The sequence below is a fragment of the Columba livia genome, chromosome 23, assembly GCF_036013475.1.
Source record: "Columba livia isolate bColLiv1 breed racing homer chromosome 23, bColLiv1.pat.W.v2, whole genome shotgun sequence".
Taxonomy (NCBI): Eukaryota; Metazoa; Chordata; class Aves; order Columbiformes; family Columbidae; genus Columba; species Columba livia.
Window position 1 is genome coordinate 3,384,460 of NC_088624.1, and position 13,683 is coordinate 3,398,142.

Here is a 13,683-nt window from a genome sequence, read left to right on the forward strand (position 1 = left end):
TCCCACACCCAGAAAGGGTAGGGATGGAGGAGGGAGGGGACAGGGCAGTGGGGACGGTCACAGCACAGGCCCCTCACCTCACCAAGACACAGGACAAGTCCTGGGACATCCTCAGACTGGAGTTTAATTCCGCCATAACTGGGGAACTGCCACCCACCGTCCTGCAGCTGCGGTGACAAACGTGGCCCAGAGAGCTGTCCCCGAGCCACAACCTCCTTGGGGACACCAAGGGCTGGCGTGGATGCTCGTGCCACATCTGCAGGGCCAGTCTCCCACCAGCCAGCAATGGTGAGAGATCCGGAGATGGAAGGGGGTCGATGCTACAGCGCTGAGGCCAAATAAAACCTCCCCGTCCCAACAGAGGACAGGAGGCAACATCACATCAAGGCACAGACTGTCAGGACGTGCGGTTAAGTCCCTGTCCCCACAATAAGGGACAGCAGCAAGACAAGCTGGCTGCCCACGAGGGCAGCCCTGCCACGTGAAGCAGAGTCCCTGGTCCCTCATCACTTGTGGCGTTTTTTCTTCTGTTCTTTGCGCTTCTGAGCTCTCACATCCTTCTTCAGGCGGCTGTCGACGACCTTGAACTGGCCCTTGACGCCAGGAGGACGGCGCACCCGGCGTCCCACGCCTTTCTTAGCCACCAAGTAGGTGACCTGCCGCTTCTCCTTGGCCAGCCCAGCCTTCTTGTAGATGCTGCGGGAGATCGGCAAAAGGTGAGACCGACAGCCCAGCACCCTCACCCAGCTCCAGCCATTTGGCTTTGGGATGTACCCAAAGACCAATATTGGGTCCCACTGCTCCACCAGGACTTTGTGCCCCAGGAGAGAGCTCCTGTTCCTGCTCTCCCACCCCACAGCGGCACCTGATCCAGCCCAACCCTGCTGGGACACCTGCAGATGTCATGGAATCATTTTGTTGGAAAAGACCCTCAAGTTCACCAAGTCCAACCATTCCCCACCCCCGGCACTGCCCCATGTCCTGAGAACCTAATGTCCATCTGTCCAACCCTCCAGGGATGGTGACTCCAGCACTGCCCTGGGCAGCCTGTTCCAATGCCCCACAGCCCTTTGGGGAAGAAATTGTTCCCACATCCAACCTCAACCTCCCCTGGGCAACTTGAGGCCGTTTCCTCTGCTCCTGGCGCTTGTTCCTGGGGAGCAGAGCCCGACCCCCCTGGCTCCAAGCTCCTTTCAGGCAGTTCAGAGATCAGAAGGTCTCCCCTCAGCTCCTGTTCTCCAGCTGAACCCCCCAGGTCCCTCAGCCGCTCCATCACACTTGTGCTCCAGCCCCTCATCAGCTCCGTTCCCTTCTCTCAACTCGCTCCAGCACCTCAAGGGCTTTCTTGTCATGAGGAGCCCAAAGACGAACCCAGGATATGAGTATTCACAATGTCCCTGTGATTGAGCCCAGCACAACCCAAAGGATCTGGTTCCCACACCACCACTCACCGCCGCAGCTGCGCCACCTTCTCCCTCTCCGAAATATCCACCGTGTTCACCACGGCCTCCGCTTTCTTCTTCATCTGCTCCATCTTCTTCAGCATCTATGGGGACAGCGAGGGTGAGGGACAAGGGGGGACAGAGCACCCTGGAGACCAACAGCCCATGTTCACAGCCCCACTCACCCGCTGTTTCTTCCGCGCCTTGGCCTCCGCCACCTTCTTGATGGGGCGGGCGTTGATCTCGCGCCAGCGCTGCCGATACGCCTCCACCGTCTGCCGGTCCACGGGGACCTGCTTGCGCCGGTGCTGCTTCTCCTCCTCCGTGAACCACTCCGGCAGCTCACCCTCCTCCTCATTGAAGGAATACCTGGTGGGGGGACGACTTGGGTGAGTTGTGAGCGGGACATGAAGTCCCCGCAGGGATATCTGCCACCCCCGTGGCCTGGCTCCTGTTTGGGGACAGAACGCTGCTCCTCCTGCCACCACAACCGCATGTACCTGTTGAAGGAGTCGTCGATCAGGTCCCGTCGGGCTTTTTTGGAGGTGGCGATGACGGAGCCGAGCGCCAGCCCCTCTGCGTCCAGGACACGGGCTCTTTTCACTGCAGCAGATGGAGAGATCAGAGAATCATCGACTGGCCTGAGCTGGAAGGGACCCACAAGGATCGAGTCCAACTCCTGTCCCTGCATAGGACAGCCCCAAAATTCACACCGTGTGTCAAAGGAAGCAACGTGAAAACCAAGCAAAATGCTTCAAAAAAGGGTATCTTGCCTACTCTGAAAAATAAATAACATCGACAAGGAGATCCTTTTGAAAAACGTTTGCCAGCTACTCAGATACAGCCACTTATTTTTGCCTTTACTTCAAAAAAATCATGAATAAAGCAACAAAAACCAGCTCCCCTATCCTGCAGCTCTGTGTACTACAGCAGGAACAAGACTTCCACAGCTAACAAGGAGGCCAGATCACTATGAAACAGTGAGAAATCGAAACTTAGCTGCCTAGGTCTATTAAATAGGCAGTTAGGACTTAAATCAAAGCAGAACCAGCAGTATTTTATGTATTAATACCAAAACACTAGACGGCAAGCCTTAAAAATCCTTTGGAGTGACCAAACCAGACTGGTTATAGAATCATAGAGTCATTTTGGTTGGAAAAGACTCTCAAGATCATGCAGTCCAACTGTTCCCCCACTCTTAGCACTACCCCATGTCCTGAGAACCTCATGTCCGTCTGTCCAACCCTCCAGGGATGGTGACTCCAGCACTGCCCTGGGCAGCCTGTTCCAATGCCCCACAGCCCTTTCCTGGAAGAATTTTTTCCTGACAGTGGCAGGTTCAGTAGAGTTTGGAAAAGATTAAAGCTTTGAGACTCAGGGCGCAGCGTGCAGTCCTGGAACCCAGAAAAGCCTGGTCTGACTCTGCCTCCCATCCCCAAAAAGGGACTCCCATGGGTGCAGACAGCTCCTCCGCTCACCTGGGTTCTCGATGGGCACCACCTCGAAGCCACACGGCTCCACACGGCCCCGCTTCCTCTCCACTGGTGTGGGTGGGCTGTGGAGAGAGAAGAGTAGTCAGGGCTGGGGTCCTCGCCCCCTGCAGGGCTGCAGAGCTGGGGGGGAACATCCTCAACCCCCCCTCACCTCTCATCATCGCTGCTGGTGTCGTCGTCACTGCTCTGATTGTCTTGCACGCTGTCAGCATCGGGTCTGACGTCTGCAGCAGGAGGGTGCTCGGCTGGAGCCTCCTCCTGGGGAACCACCGTATTCTTCTGCCCTTTTCTCGCTGCTTTATCTGGGGAACAGGAACCGCTTGGGTGAGGAAGGGTTGAGGCAGAGATCGCTGCAGGTCATTCCTTTAGAGACCCGGCTCATTAACACTGCATTATTGACAGTTCAGTAATTGGGTAATGGAAGCAACCCCTGGAGAGATCTCTGGTTGTGCTCAGAGCAGCGTCCATGTCGCAGTTTGACCCAGTGCCCCAGACGGGTGGTGGGGCTGCCCCTGCGCCCCCCGCTCACCTCTCTGCGCCTCGCGCTGTTTCTCAGCCAACATCTGTGAATGCCCCAGCTCCAGGTCCTCATCTGCATCGTCCTCGATGCCGGCAAAGGCGTCCTGGGGACAGGGAGCAGCCGGTGAGGCGACATGGGGCAGCCCTGGGGACATGCTGGGGTGACACTGCCCTGTTTGCATCAGCAGGACTCACCTTCCCGAACCACAGGTTGGTTTGTCGCTCCTCCAGCACCGACTTCTCCTCCAGAGGCACCAGCAGGGGATTTTCCTCTTCCTCCCTTTCTTCCTCTTCCTCCTTCTGTTTAAACTTCCCCCTGTGACAAAGAGCGGTAGGATTAGTGTCCCCCAGCCAGGATGGGGTGTGTGTACCCACAGAGCTGCTCCAAGGGAGGCCGCTCACCTCTTCACACTCTGCTCTCGCTTCTCCCGCTCCAGCCGCCGCTGACGAGCTTCTATCTCAAGCAGCTCCTCTGGGTCGAGGTCGCTGGCCAGGGACACATCATCGTCTTCCTCATTATCTGATACGTAAATGTCATCATCCCCAGGTCCTATCTCCAGGAGAGCGTCTGCCGAAGCCATGTCCCCACGGGTCATCTCGTTCAGCAGCTGCAACGAAAGCAAGACTGGAGTCACACACTACAGATCATCAGCCACATGCCTGTCGCTCTCACTGACAGATCCAGGGCTCAGTGTCCTCCTGCCCCACACACCGGTGTCCTGCCGATAGTCCGGAGGGAGAACATGCTGGTGTCACCGTCATCAGCGATGGAGACACCAGGGAGGTCCATTTTCAGCTCCACACGCTCCCGCTGCTTCCGCTGTTCCTTCAGGATCTTCTTCTTCTTTCTGGAGAAGAATGACAGAATGGTTTGTGTTGAAGGGATCTTAAAGCTCCCCCAGTGCCCCCCCTGCCGTGAGCAGGGACATCTTCACCAGCTCAGGTTGGTCAGAGCCCCGTCCAGCCTGGCCTGGGATGTCTCCAGGGATGGTTCATCCACCACCTCTCTGGCCAACCTGGGCCAGGCTCTCACCACCCTCAGGGCAACAATTCCTTCCTCATGTCCAGTCTGAATCTCCCTCCTTTGGTTTAAAACCATCACCCCTCATCCTAATACAACAGGCCCTGCTCAAAATTCTGTCCCCATCTTTCTTCTTGGCCTCTTTTAAGAAGGCAAAGGAACGAGGCCACTTCCCGCCTCCTGGCTCAGCCACTGCCACGTGAGTGCCAGTTTCCCCCCAGACTGGGGACCCATCAGCACTGTCACCCCCCTGTGACAGGTCCCCAGTACCAGGGTGAAGGGGACAGACATGAGGCGTGGAACACCCATGTCACCTGCCAGAAAATGACCCTGAGGACCCCAGAGCCACAGACCCCACAACCAGCCGCTGTCCCCATGGCTGGAGCCCCCCTGGTTCTGCTCATCTGAGCTCTTTTTACCTCTTTAACTCCGCCAGCTCCTTGACCTTCATCTCTGCCAACGCCAGCTCTACCTCCTCGTCCTCTTTCACGTCCTCATCCACTGCGGCTCTTGGCGACGACTTTTTCTCCTTCTCCTCCTCCTCTTTGCCCTCCTCCTCCTCACCGGAGCTCAGGCTGCCCAAGGGAAAGAGCTCAGACTCTCTCTCTGGGCAGCCAACCCATTCCACCACCCCAGGGCCACCCCCTGTATTCCTACTTGATATCCAGCTCCTTCGCCTGCTCTTTCAGCTTTTTGGCCAAGAAACGCCGCAGCTTCGTTCTCCAGTTCAGCAGAGCTCTGTGCAGGGAGATGAACCGTCAGAGACACCCCCAGGGCTGCCGTAACGTCCCGGCCCAGTCCCACCCAGTACCTGAGCTCTTTGCGGCCCAGCACGCGGATGTCCTTGCAGCACTGCCGCAGCTCCTCCGTGGTGGAACTGTGATTCTCCAGCTCCCCATCCCCCAGTGTGATCTGGACAGAGAGGAGGGACATTAATTAAGCATGGATAGAGTCACAGAATCATTTTGGATGGGAAAAGACCCTCAAGATCATCACCATTAACCCAGCGCTGGCACTGCCCCATGTCCCTGAGAACCTCATGTCCGTCTGTCCAGCCCTCCAGGGCTGGTGACTCCAGCACTGCCCTGGGCAGCCTGTTCCAATGCCCCACAGCCCTTTGGGGAAGAAATTGTTCCCACATCCAACCTCAACCTCCCCTGGAGAAACTTGAGGCCGTTTCCTCTGCTCCTGGCGCTTGTTCCTGGGGAGCAGAGCCCAACTGCCCCTAGCTCCAAGCTCCTTTCAGGCAGTTCAGAGATCAGAAGGTCTCCCCTCAGCTCCTGTTCTCCAGCTGAACCCCCCAGGTCCCTCAGCCGCTCCATCACACTTGTGCTCCAGCCCCTCACCAGCTCCGTTCCCTTCTCTCCACTCGCTCCAGCACCTCAAGGGCTTTCTTGGCGTGAGGGGCCCAAAACTGACCCCAGGATTTGAGGCTTGGCCTCCCCAGTGCCCAGCACAGGGACGGTCACTGCCCTGCGCCTGCTGGTCGCAGTATCTACACCAAGTCCCTTTCTTTGGTAAGAATAATCAACTTATAAAATACAGAATGACTGGCTAAACTCCAGGCAGTCTCCCAGACACAAACAGAGCCATCGCTGGGGCCCCTGGCTCTCTAATTTCTCTGCACTCCTGGGGACATCTCTGAGGCCACCAAAATCCACCTCACCTCAGGCACTCACCTCGTTGGCCTTGGAGAGAAAATCCACGGGGTTGGGAGCCTTGAGAAAGTCCATCAGGGTGAAGCGGTGGTAGAGGGTGGTGTCACCATCTGCGTAACCTTCTGCCTGTGGGAGGATGGGGCTGTTTGAGTTGCTGCAGGGCAAAAACCAGCTTCAACCATCCCCAAAGGATGAATGATGTCACGGAACTCGTGTCTTGCCCTGGTGTCCACCTTAAAGCACCCACGGGACTTAAGGATGAGCGCAGGTCACCAGATCCAGCCTGTCAGCTCCGTGTTGTCACCCAGTCCCGCCTCAGACACCCAAAGGTGACAGTGACACATTTGTGAAGCTCCGTGCCCAGCTGAGGCCATTTGTTGCATTCTGTGTCCCAAAGACACCTCACAGAGACACAAATCCAGCAGCCAGTGACCGCAGGGAGGGCTTTACTGACCCATCCCCAGCCTTGCAACTCGGTTGCTCTTTCCCCATCACTCTTTAAAGCTGTAAACCTCCCCAAAATGGCTCTCCCAGCACTTTGTATCCCCAAACCTTTCATTTTTCTGAGTAACTTCCATTTATTACGGTCTCTTTGGCCCAAATCCCAGCCCATCTAGCATGTGCTTGGCCTCGCTGCCCAGCAAAACGAGCTCACACCTTTGGTTTCTTCTTGCTGACCAGCTCACTGACAGATTTGGTCTGAACTTCCACCTCCTTGAAGGCGTATTTTGGGTCAAAAAACTTGCTGTCGATTTTGTCAGGAGCCTGATAACCTGTGATGGAGAAATCAGAGACATGAGCAAGTTCTTCCCAGCCCCATCCCCGCAGCTGCAGGTTCTCCTGGTTGCTCACCCTGACACACCACGAAGATCTCGGCAGATTCATTGCGGGACGCCTGGGGTTTGGTGGCCTGGACCTTGCTGAAGAACTGCTGGAAGATCCAGAGGAGCGGCTGGTAGTCCCGGGAACGAAACACCTTGGTGATGAACCACCCACCTTTGCAGAGGAACTCGCAGGCCAGTTTCAGGGCCATGAGAGTCAGGTTGGCTGGTGGGGGAAGGAAAAAGAGCAGTCAGGGGTTGTCACCGTCCCCACCGCCCAGCTCCCTGTCACACAGCGCACAATTTGCCCCCTGCCCTGTGTCCCCCGAGACAGTGAAAGCCCCAGGCGGGCCCCACCTTGGGAATAGGCATCATGCACCCAGCTGGCTCCCACGTTGGGTGCTCCGTCGTTCAGCACCACATCCACCTTCCACGTCTGCAGCTCCTTGCGCAGGGCCTGAAGAATGGGGAGAGATGTTGGTCCCACCCCAGGTCCTCCCAACAGTTCGGTTTCCCCCCAGCACGAACTGCAGCTGGGAAGGTGGGGGGACATGGGGTGATGCCCACACCCTTCCTCGAGACAGCTGCTGAGATCCAGATGGGCATGTGACACTCAGGGAAGGGGACATGGGTTTGTACCTGGCGGCATTTCTCGGTGGTGATGTCCTCCTGCAGCGTCACCACGTTGGGAATGGGCTTGATGGGGACCAAGTCCACCCCTGATGTAAGGAAGAGATGTGAGCACTAAAACCCCCCCAAAACTGGGCTCCAGCCTGTCCCACTGGGTTTCCAACCTCCCCCTGCTCCTACTGGGATCCCCAGCTCAGGATCACAGGATGGTTTGGGTTGAAGGGACCTTAAAGCTCCCCCAGTTTCCTCCTGCCATGAGCAGGGACATCTTCACCAGCTCAGGTTGCTCAGAGCCCCGTCCAGCCTGGCCTGGGATGTCTCCAGGGATGGTTCATCCACCACCTCTCTGGCCAACCTGGGCCAGGCTCTCACCACCCTCAGGGACAACAATTCCTTCCTCATGTCCAGCCTGAATCTCCCTCCTTTAGTTTCAAACCATCACCCCTTGTCCTATCACAACAGGCCCTGCTCAAAAGTCTGTCCCCATCTTTCTTATTGGCCCCTTTTAAGTACAGAAAGGCTGCAATATGGTCTCCCGGAGCCAGACCTCCTTTCTCCAGTCACATCCAAGGACTGCGTGGAGGTCCTTGTCCCCTCAGGCCACCCCACCACATCCCATCACTTACCAATGATCAAGCTGGAAACTGGCATGAATTTAGAAGCCACCTGCAGCCTGGGAAGCACAGAGAGAATCAGAGCTCCAGCAGGAAGTCAGCAGAGCCCCAGCCCTGAACGGTGCCGCTGGTGACACCGGGTGACACCGGCCGCGCCCCGGGGCCCCCCAGCACTCACCACCCACCGGGGGCTGCGCACAGGTCCAGCAGCGCCCGGGCCTTCTGCAGGAACTGGAACTTGCGGTTGAGCTGGAGGAGCTTGAAGGAGGAGCGGGAGCGGAATCCTGCGGGAGGGAGAGCACAGGGCACCGGTCACCGGGGCTCAGGGTTACCGGGGTTCTGAGGCGCAGCCCCCCCGGTCCCGCAGCCCCTCACCCGTCTCCTTGGCGAGGTGGTAGAACTTGTCCCTCCGGCTCTTGCCCAGTTTGCTCTTCTTGCCCATGGTGGCGGCGGGTGGGCCCGAGACCTGCTGGCGGTACCGGCACAGGCCTGCGGGAAACACGGGGGGTGAGCGGGGCGGACGGGAGGGACGGGCCGGTGTCCCCCGCCGCCTCCCCAGGGGAGCCCAGCGACCCCCTCCGACCCCCCGCTGTTCCCATCCCGGCCCCGCGTCCCCCCCAGGGCACTCACGGTCACGATCGCGATCCCGGCCCCGGTCCCGGTCCCGGTCCCGCCACCACGTGCCCACAGCACCTTCCCGGCGTGCCCCGCGCGAGCCGCCCCGCTTCCGCTCTCCCTCGCCGCCATGTTGGGAGTGGCGCGTCCCCGCCGCCGTGGCCAGGCAGGGCTGCCGCAGGCAGGAGAAGGAGGAACGATGACGAGTCCCCTCGGGGGTGCGTCTGCCGTCTGTTCTTGCATCTTTAGTGATCCACCATACGGGAAAATCAGGTTTGACCGTACCAATATGGCGTCAAGAATACGACCCGAGCCATTCTGTATTGCGCATGTCCCTTCCGCTGCTAGGGAAGGGGGTGTGTCCGGTGTTGCGGCGCGGAAGTGACGCCATCACGCTGGGGGCGGTGAGCGGAAAGAAGGAAGCGACCATCTTTAGTGGCGGCGGCAGCGGCGGCGCGTCCCGATGCCGGCGGAGAAGATGGCGCTGGACGGGCCCGAGCAGGTGGGGCCGGGCCGGGCCGGGCCGGGCCGGGTGGCGACCGCGGGCTGGGGGCGCTCGGGTCGCGCTGTGCTGCCGCAGGGCTCTGCTGGCGGCGGGGCTGGTCGCGGCCTGGCGGACGCGGTGACTCGGCGGGACTCGCCTCAGCCTCCCCGAGGGCACGGCGAGCGATCGGGCCTTGAGGGGGGCGGGATGGGACTTCGGGAGGAGGAGGAAAAGGCGTGAGGGTGGGAACGGTGGGACCCGGGGGATAATGAGCTATTTGGGGCTGTAGAGAGAATAATGTGGAGCATAAGTGTGATGGAGCGGCTGAGGGACCTGGGGGGTTCAGCTGGAGAACAGGAGCTGAGGGGAGACCTTCTGATCTCTGAACTGCCTGAAAGGAGCTTGGAGCCAGGGGGGTCGGGCTCTGCTCCCCAGGAACAAGCGCCAGGAGCAGAGGAAACGGCCTCAAGTTGCGCCAGGGGAGGTTGAGGTTGGATGTGGGGAACAATTTCTTCCCCAAAGGGCTGTGGGGCATTGGAACAGGCTGCCCAGGGCAGTGCTGGAGTCACCATCCCTGGAGGGTTGGACAGACGGACATGAGGTTCTCAGGACATGGGGCAGTGCCAGGGGTGGGGGAATAATTGAACTCCATGATCTTGAGGGTCTTTTCCAACCAAACTGATTCTGTGATTCTATGGAGTTGGGTGTCAACATGGTGAGGCAGAAGGTGGGTTGGAGGGCAAGGGGGTGGCACAGGGAGGGTGGAGGGGGAAATGTGGACCAGAGGGACACCACGGAGCCTTGGCTGCTGAGCTCTGCTCTGTCACAGATGGAGATGGATGACGGGAAGGGCGGCACGGGACTGCGGCAGTACTACCTGTCCAAGATTGAGGAGCTGCAGGTGAGCCTCTGCTGTGCTGACAGTGCCCCGTTCTGGGGGAATTGCTGCCCCACAACAAGCAGAATCCAACCTTTAGATGTGTGTGAGATGAATTTCAGTCCTACGAGCTCCTGCGCGTGTGTGGCCCTTGGCAGGCGGTTTGACCGAATAGGAAGGACTGTCCCCCTCTGGGTCCCTGTCCCCAGACAGAGCCCATTGTGCTGGTGATGCCAACGCTGCCTGGGATGCTGAGACCTCAGCAAAGCTTTTCTCCCAACAGCTCATTGTGAACGAGAAAAGCCAGAACCTGCGACGCCTGCAAGCGCAGAGAAATGAGTTGAACGCTAAAGGTGCGTCTGGGCTCCTCTCATCTTTCTTCATCTTTGTCTTCCTTGCCCGGGGTTCATAGAATCAGAGAATATGCTGGGTTGGAAGAGACCCACATGGATCATCGAGTCCCACTCCTGTCCCTGCACAGGACACGCCACAGTTCACCCCGTGTGTCTGAGGACGCTGTCCAGTCTCTTCTTGAACACTGTCAGGTTGTGACACCTCCCTGGGGAGCCTGTTCAGTGTCCAGCACCTCTGGGTGAAGAACCTTTTCCTCATGTCCAGCTGACCCTCCCCTGGCACATCTTCTGCCATTACCTTGGGTTCTGTCACTGGTCGCCAGTGTTCTGTGGCTGGTCCCACTCACGCGGCTGGTGGCCCGTGGCCACTGTGGCAAATGCACCTCGGGAGGGCGTCAGGGTGGCTGTGGCGGGTGCTGACGTCTCCCTCTCCGCAGTGCGTCTGCTGCGGGAGGAGCTGCAGCTGCTGCAGGAGCAGGGCTCCTACGTCGGGGAGGTGGTGAGAGCCATGGACAAGAAGAAAGTGCTCGTCAAGGTACGAGGCTGAGCTGTCCTGGGGGTGACAGACCCTCCCTGTGACCCCACGGGTGGGGACGAGCACGAGCGTGAGCTCTGGGGGGATGTAATGATCAAAAGACATTGTGTGGGAGCTCTTTCTGTGGAGGGACACTTTGTAGTGGCTTTTCTGGCCCCAAACCTTCCCCAGAAATGTGGGAGGGACCATGGGGTGTGGATGGCCAAGCTCTTGGCTCCTTCCTCCTGCTCCAAGCAGCCAGTGCGGATGTCAGGAACGCGATGGGGGAATTCTCCGAGAAATAACTCTAACGGTGACAACTGCTGCCTTCCAGGTGCACCCGGAGGGGAAGTTCGTGGTGGATGTGGACAAGAACATCGACATTAATGACGTGAGTGTCCTGGGGACGTGGCTGGGCCCTTCTTGTCCCCTCCCCGCCATGGGGACGCTGAGCTCCCCTCTGCTCTGGCGGCAGGTGACGCCAAACTGCCGCGTGGCCCTGCGCAACGACAGCTACACACTGCACAAGATCCTGCCCAACAAAGTGGATCCTCTGGTGTCCCTGATGATGGTGGAGAAGGTGCCGGATTCCACCTACGAGATGATCGGGGGCTTGGACAAGCAGATCAAGGAGATCAAGGAAGTGATCGAGCTGCCGGTCAAACACCCAGAGCTTTTTGAGGCGCTGGGGATTGCCCAGCCCAAGGCAAGTGGGGGTTTGGGGTGTGGGGGACAGTATTTGGGGTGCTGTGGTGGTTTAAATACCTGGGGGGTGTGGAAAGTAAATGAGTAAGAGATTATAAACCCTGTGGGGAAGGCAAGATGACTCCAGGGGAGAAGGTCTTGGACTTCTAGAGCATGTGTTGGTGTTGGGCTCTTCTCCCAAGTGGCAAGTGATAGAACGAGAGGAAACAGCCTCAGGTTGCACCAGGGGAGGTTGAGGTTGGATCTGGGAACAATTTCTTCCCCAAAGGGCTGTGGGGCATTGGAACAGGCTGCCCAGGGCAGTGCTGGAGTCACCATCCCTGGAGGGCTGGACAGACGGACATGAGGTTCTCAGGACATGGGGCAGTGCCAGGGGTGGGGGAACAGGTGGACTCGATGATCTTGAGGGGCTTTTCCAAGCAAAACAATTTGATGACGCTGCCCCTGTCACCCTGGGGGTGTCCCCCATCGGGGTGTGGGTGCGGATTTGGGTGCTGAGGTCTCCCCATTGCCGTTTCAGGGGGTGCTGCTCTATGGCCCCCCCGGCACAGGGAAGACCCTGCTGGCCAGGGCCGTGGCCCATCACACCGACTGCACCTTCATCCGCGTCTCAGGCTCCGAGCTGGTGCAGAAGTTCATTGGGGAAGGTAAACGCGTGTGGGGGGACTTGGGGGCTGGCACCGCATTCTGGCAGGGACTCTCGCAGCGCCCATGTCCGGGGCTGATGGAAGCGCCGCAGCCGCGCTGAGCGGTGCAGGGTGCTGGGGCTCAGCAATCTCCACTCTGTCCGCTCCTCACAGGCGCCCGCATGGTGCGGGAGCTGTTTGTGATGGCGCGGGAACACGCGCCCTCCATCATCTTCATGGACGAGATCGACTCCATCGGCTCCTCACGCCTGGAAGGGGGCTCGGGGGGGGACAGCGAGGTGCAGCGTACCATGCTGGAGCTCCTCAACCAGCTCGACGGCTTTGAGGCCACCAAGAACATCAAGGTAGGATGCTGCTGGCCATCTTGCCAGCCCCGTGGCAGCAGTGAGACATGGAGTGGTGACCAGTGGTTGTCCCCGTGCAGGTGATCATGGCCACGAACCGAATCGACATCCTGGACTCTGCTCTGCTGCGCCCCGGCCGCATCGACAGGAAGATTGAGTTCCCCCCGCCCAATGAAGAGGTAGGTGTGAGGGTCCCCTGTGGTCCTGCCCCTCTCCCTGGGGACAACGTAGTGTCCCCAACCTTTCTCTGGCTGCCGCTCTCCTCCAGGCCCGCCTGGACATCCTCAAGATCCACTCCCGGAAAATGAACCTGACACGGGGCATAAACCTGCGCAAGATCGCGGAGCTGATGCCGGGGGCGTCGGGCGCGGAGGTGAAGGTGAGCTGGGGACACGGTGGTGACACCAGGGGGTCGCAGAGCGGCGGGTGACGTCCTTGTCCCTCGCAGGGGGTGTGCACAGAAGCCGGGATGTACGCACTGCGGGAGAGGCGGGTGCACGTCACGCAGGAAGACTTTGAAATGGCTGTTGCCAAGGTCAGTGCTGTCGGGAGGCAAAGGAGGGGGCACAAAGTGTCCTGGGTGACATTTGCAGGGACCTGGGAGCTGGCTTTGGGAACAGATGCCACCATGAAGGTGTTGTCCCCAAGTTCTTAAGCTGTGGGTGACATGAGAGGTGGTGGACACTGCACCTCTCTGTGCAGGGGGGGTGATGCTTGGTCATGGGGGTGTTTTTTGGGGTGATTAGCACCCAAATGGGGGGTGGAGGAAGGTGAGGAACCCAGTGTCTCCTCCTCCCCCCTCCAGGTGATGCAGAAGGACAGTGAGAAGAACATGTCCATCAAGAAGCTGTGGAAGTAATGGTGGAGCTGGGGCTGTGTTGTCTGGAATAAAGTGCTGCTCTGGTCACACCTGTGCACTGATTTGGAGTACAAGGGGGGGAAATGG

The 13,683-nt window shown here is 58.9% G+C and overlaps 2 protein-coding genes across 4 annotated transcripts; one reads left to right on the top strand and one right to left on the bottom strand.

Annotated features, from left to right (window-relative positions):
- Positions 1-101: 101 nt before the first annotated feature.
- FTSJ3 (FtsJ RNA 2'-O-methyltransferase 3) lies at positions 102-9,006 on the bottom strand. The gene is made up of 22 exons (XM_065039774.1): positions 8,829-9,006; positions 8,574-8,687; positions 8,377-8,482; positions 8,211-8,257; positions 7,594-7,673; positions 7,312-7,411; positions 6,986-7,180; positions 6,791-6,906; positions 6,155-6,259; positions 5,287-5,387; positions 5,133-5,213; positions 4,895-5,050; positions 4,167-4,302; positions 3,857-4,062; positions 3,650-3,770; positions 3,465-3,558; positions 3,087-3,237; positions 2,921-2,997; positions 1,943-2,045; positions 1,628-1,811; positions 1,452-1,546; positions 102-696 (listed from the first exon to the last, which is right to left on the bottom strand). Exons 2-22 carry the CDS (start codon positions 8,638-8,640, stop codon positions 507-509), a joined length of 2,511 nt encoding a protein of 836 aa, XP_064895846.1. The 5' UTR covers positions 8,641-8,687; positions 8,829-9,006; the 3' UTR covers positions 102-506.
- A 152-nt stretch (positions 9,007-9,158) lies between these two features.
- On the top strand, positions 9,159-13,644 carry PSMC5 (proteasome 26S subunit, ATPase 5). Of its 3 annotated transcripts, XM_065039135.1 has the most exons (12): positions 9,160-9,315; positions 10,127-10,198; positions 10,458-10,527; positions 10,965-11,062; positions 11,376-11,432; positions 11,517-11,747; positions 12,267-12,393; positions 12,547-12,737; positions 12,818-12,916; positions 13,006-13,116; positions 13,186-13,272; positions 13,543-13,644. In XM_065039135.1, the coding sequence occupies exons 1-12, from the start codon at positions 9,277-9,279 to the stop codon at positions 13,594-13,596; spliced, it is 1,236 nt and encodes a 411-aa protein (XP_064895207.1). In that variant the 5' UTR covers positions 9,160-9,276; the 3' UTR covers positions 13,597-13,644.
- The last annotated feature ends 39 nt before the right edge of the window (positions 13,645-13,683 follow it).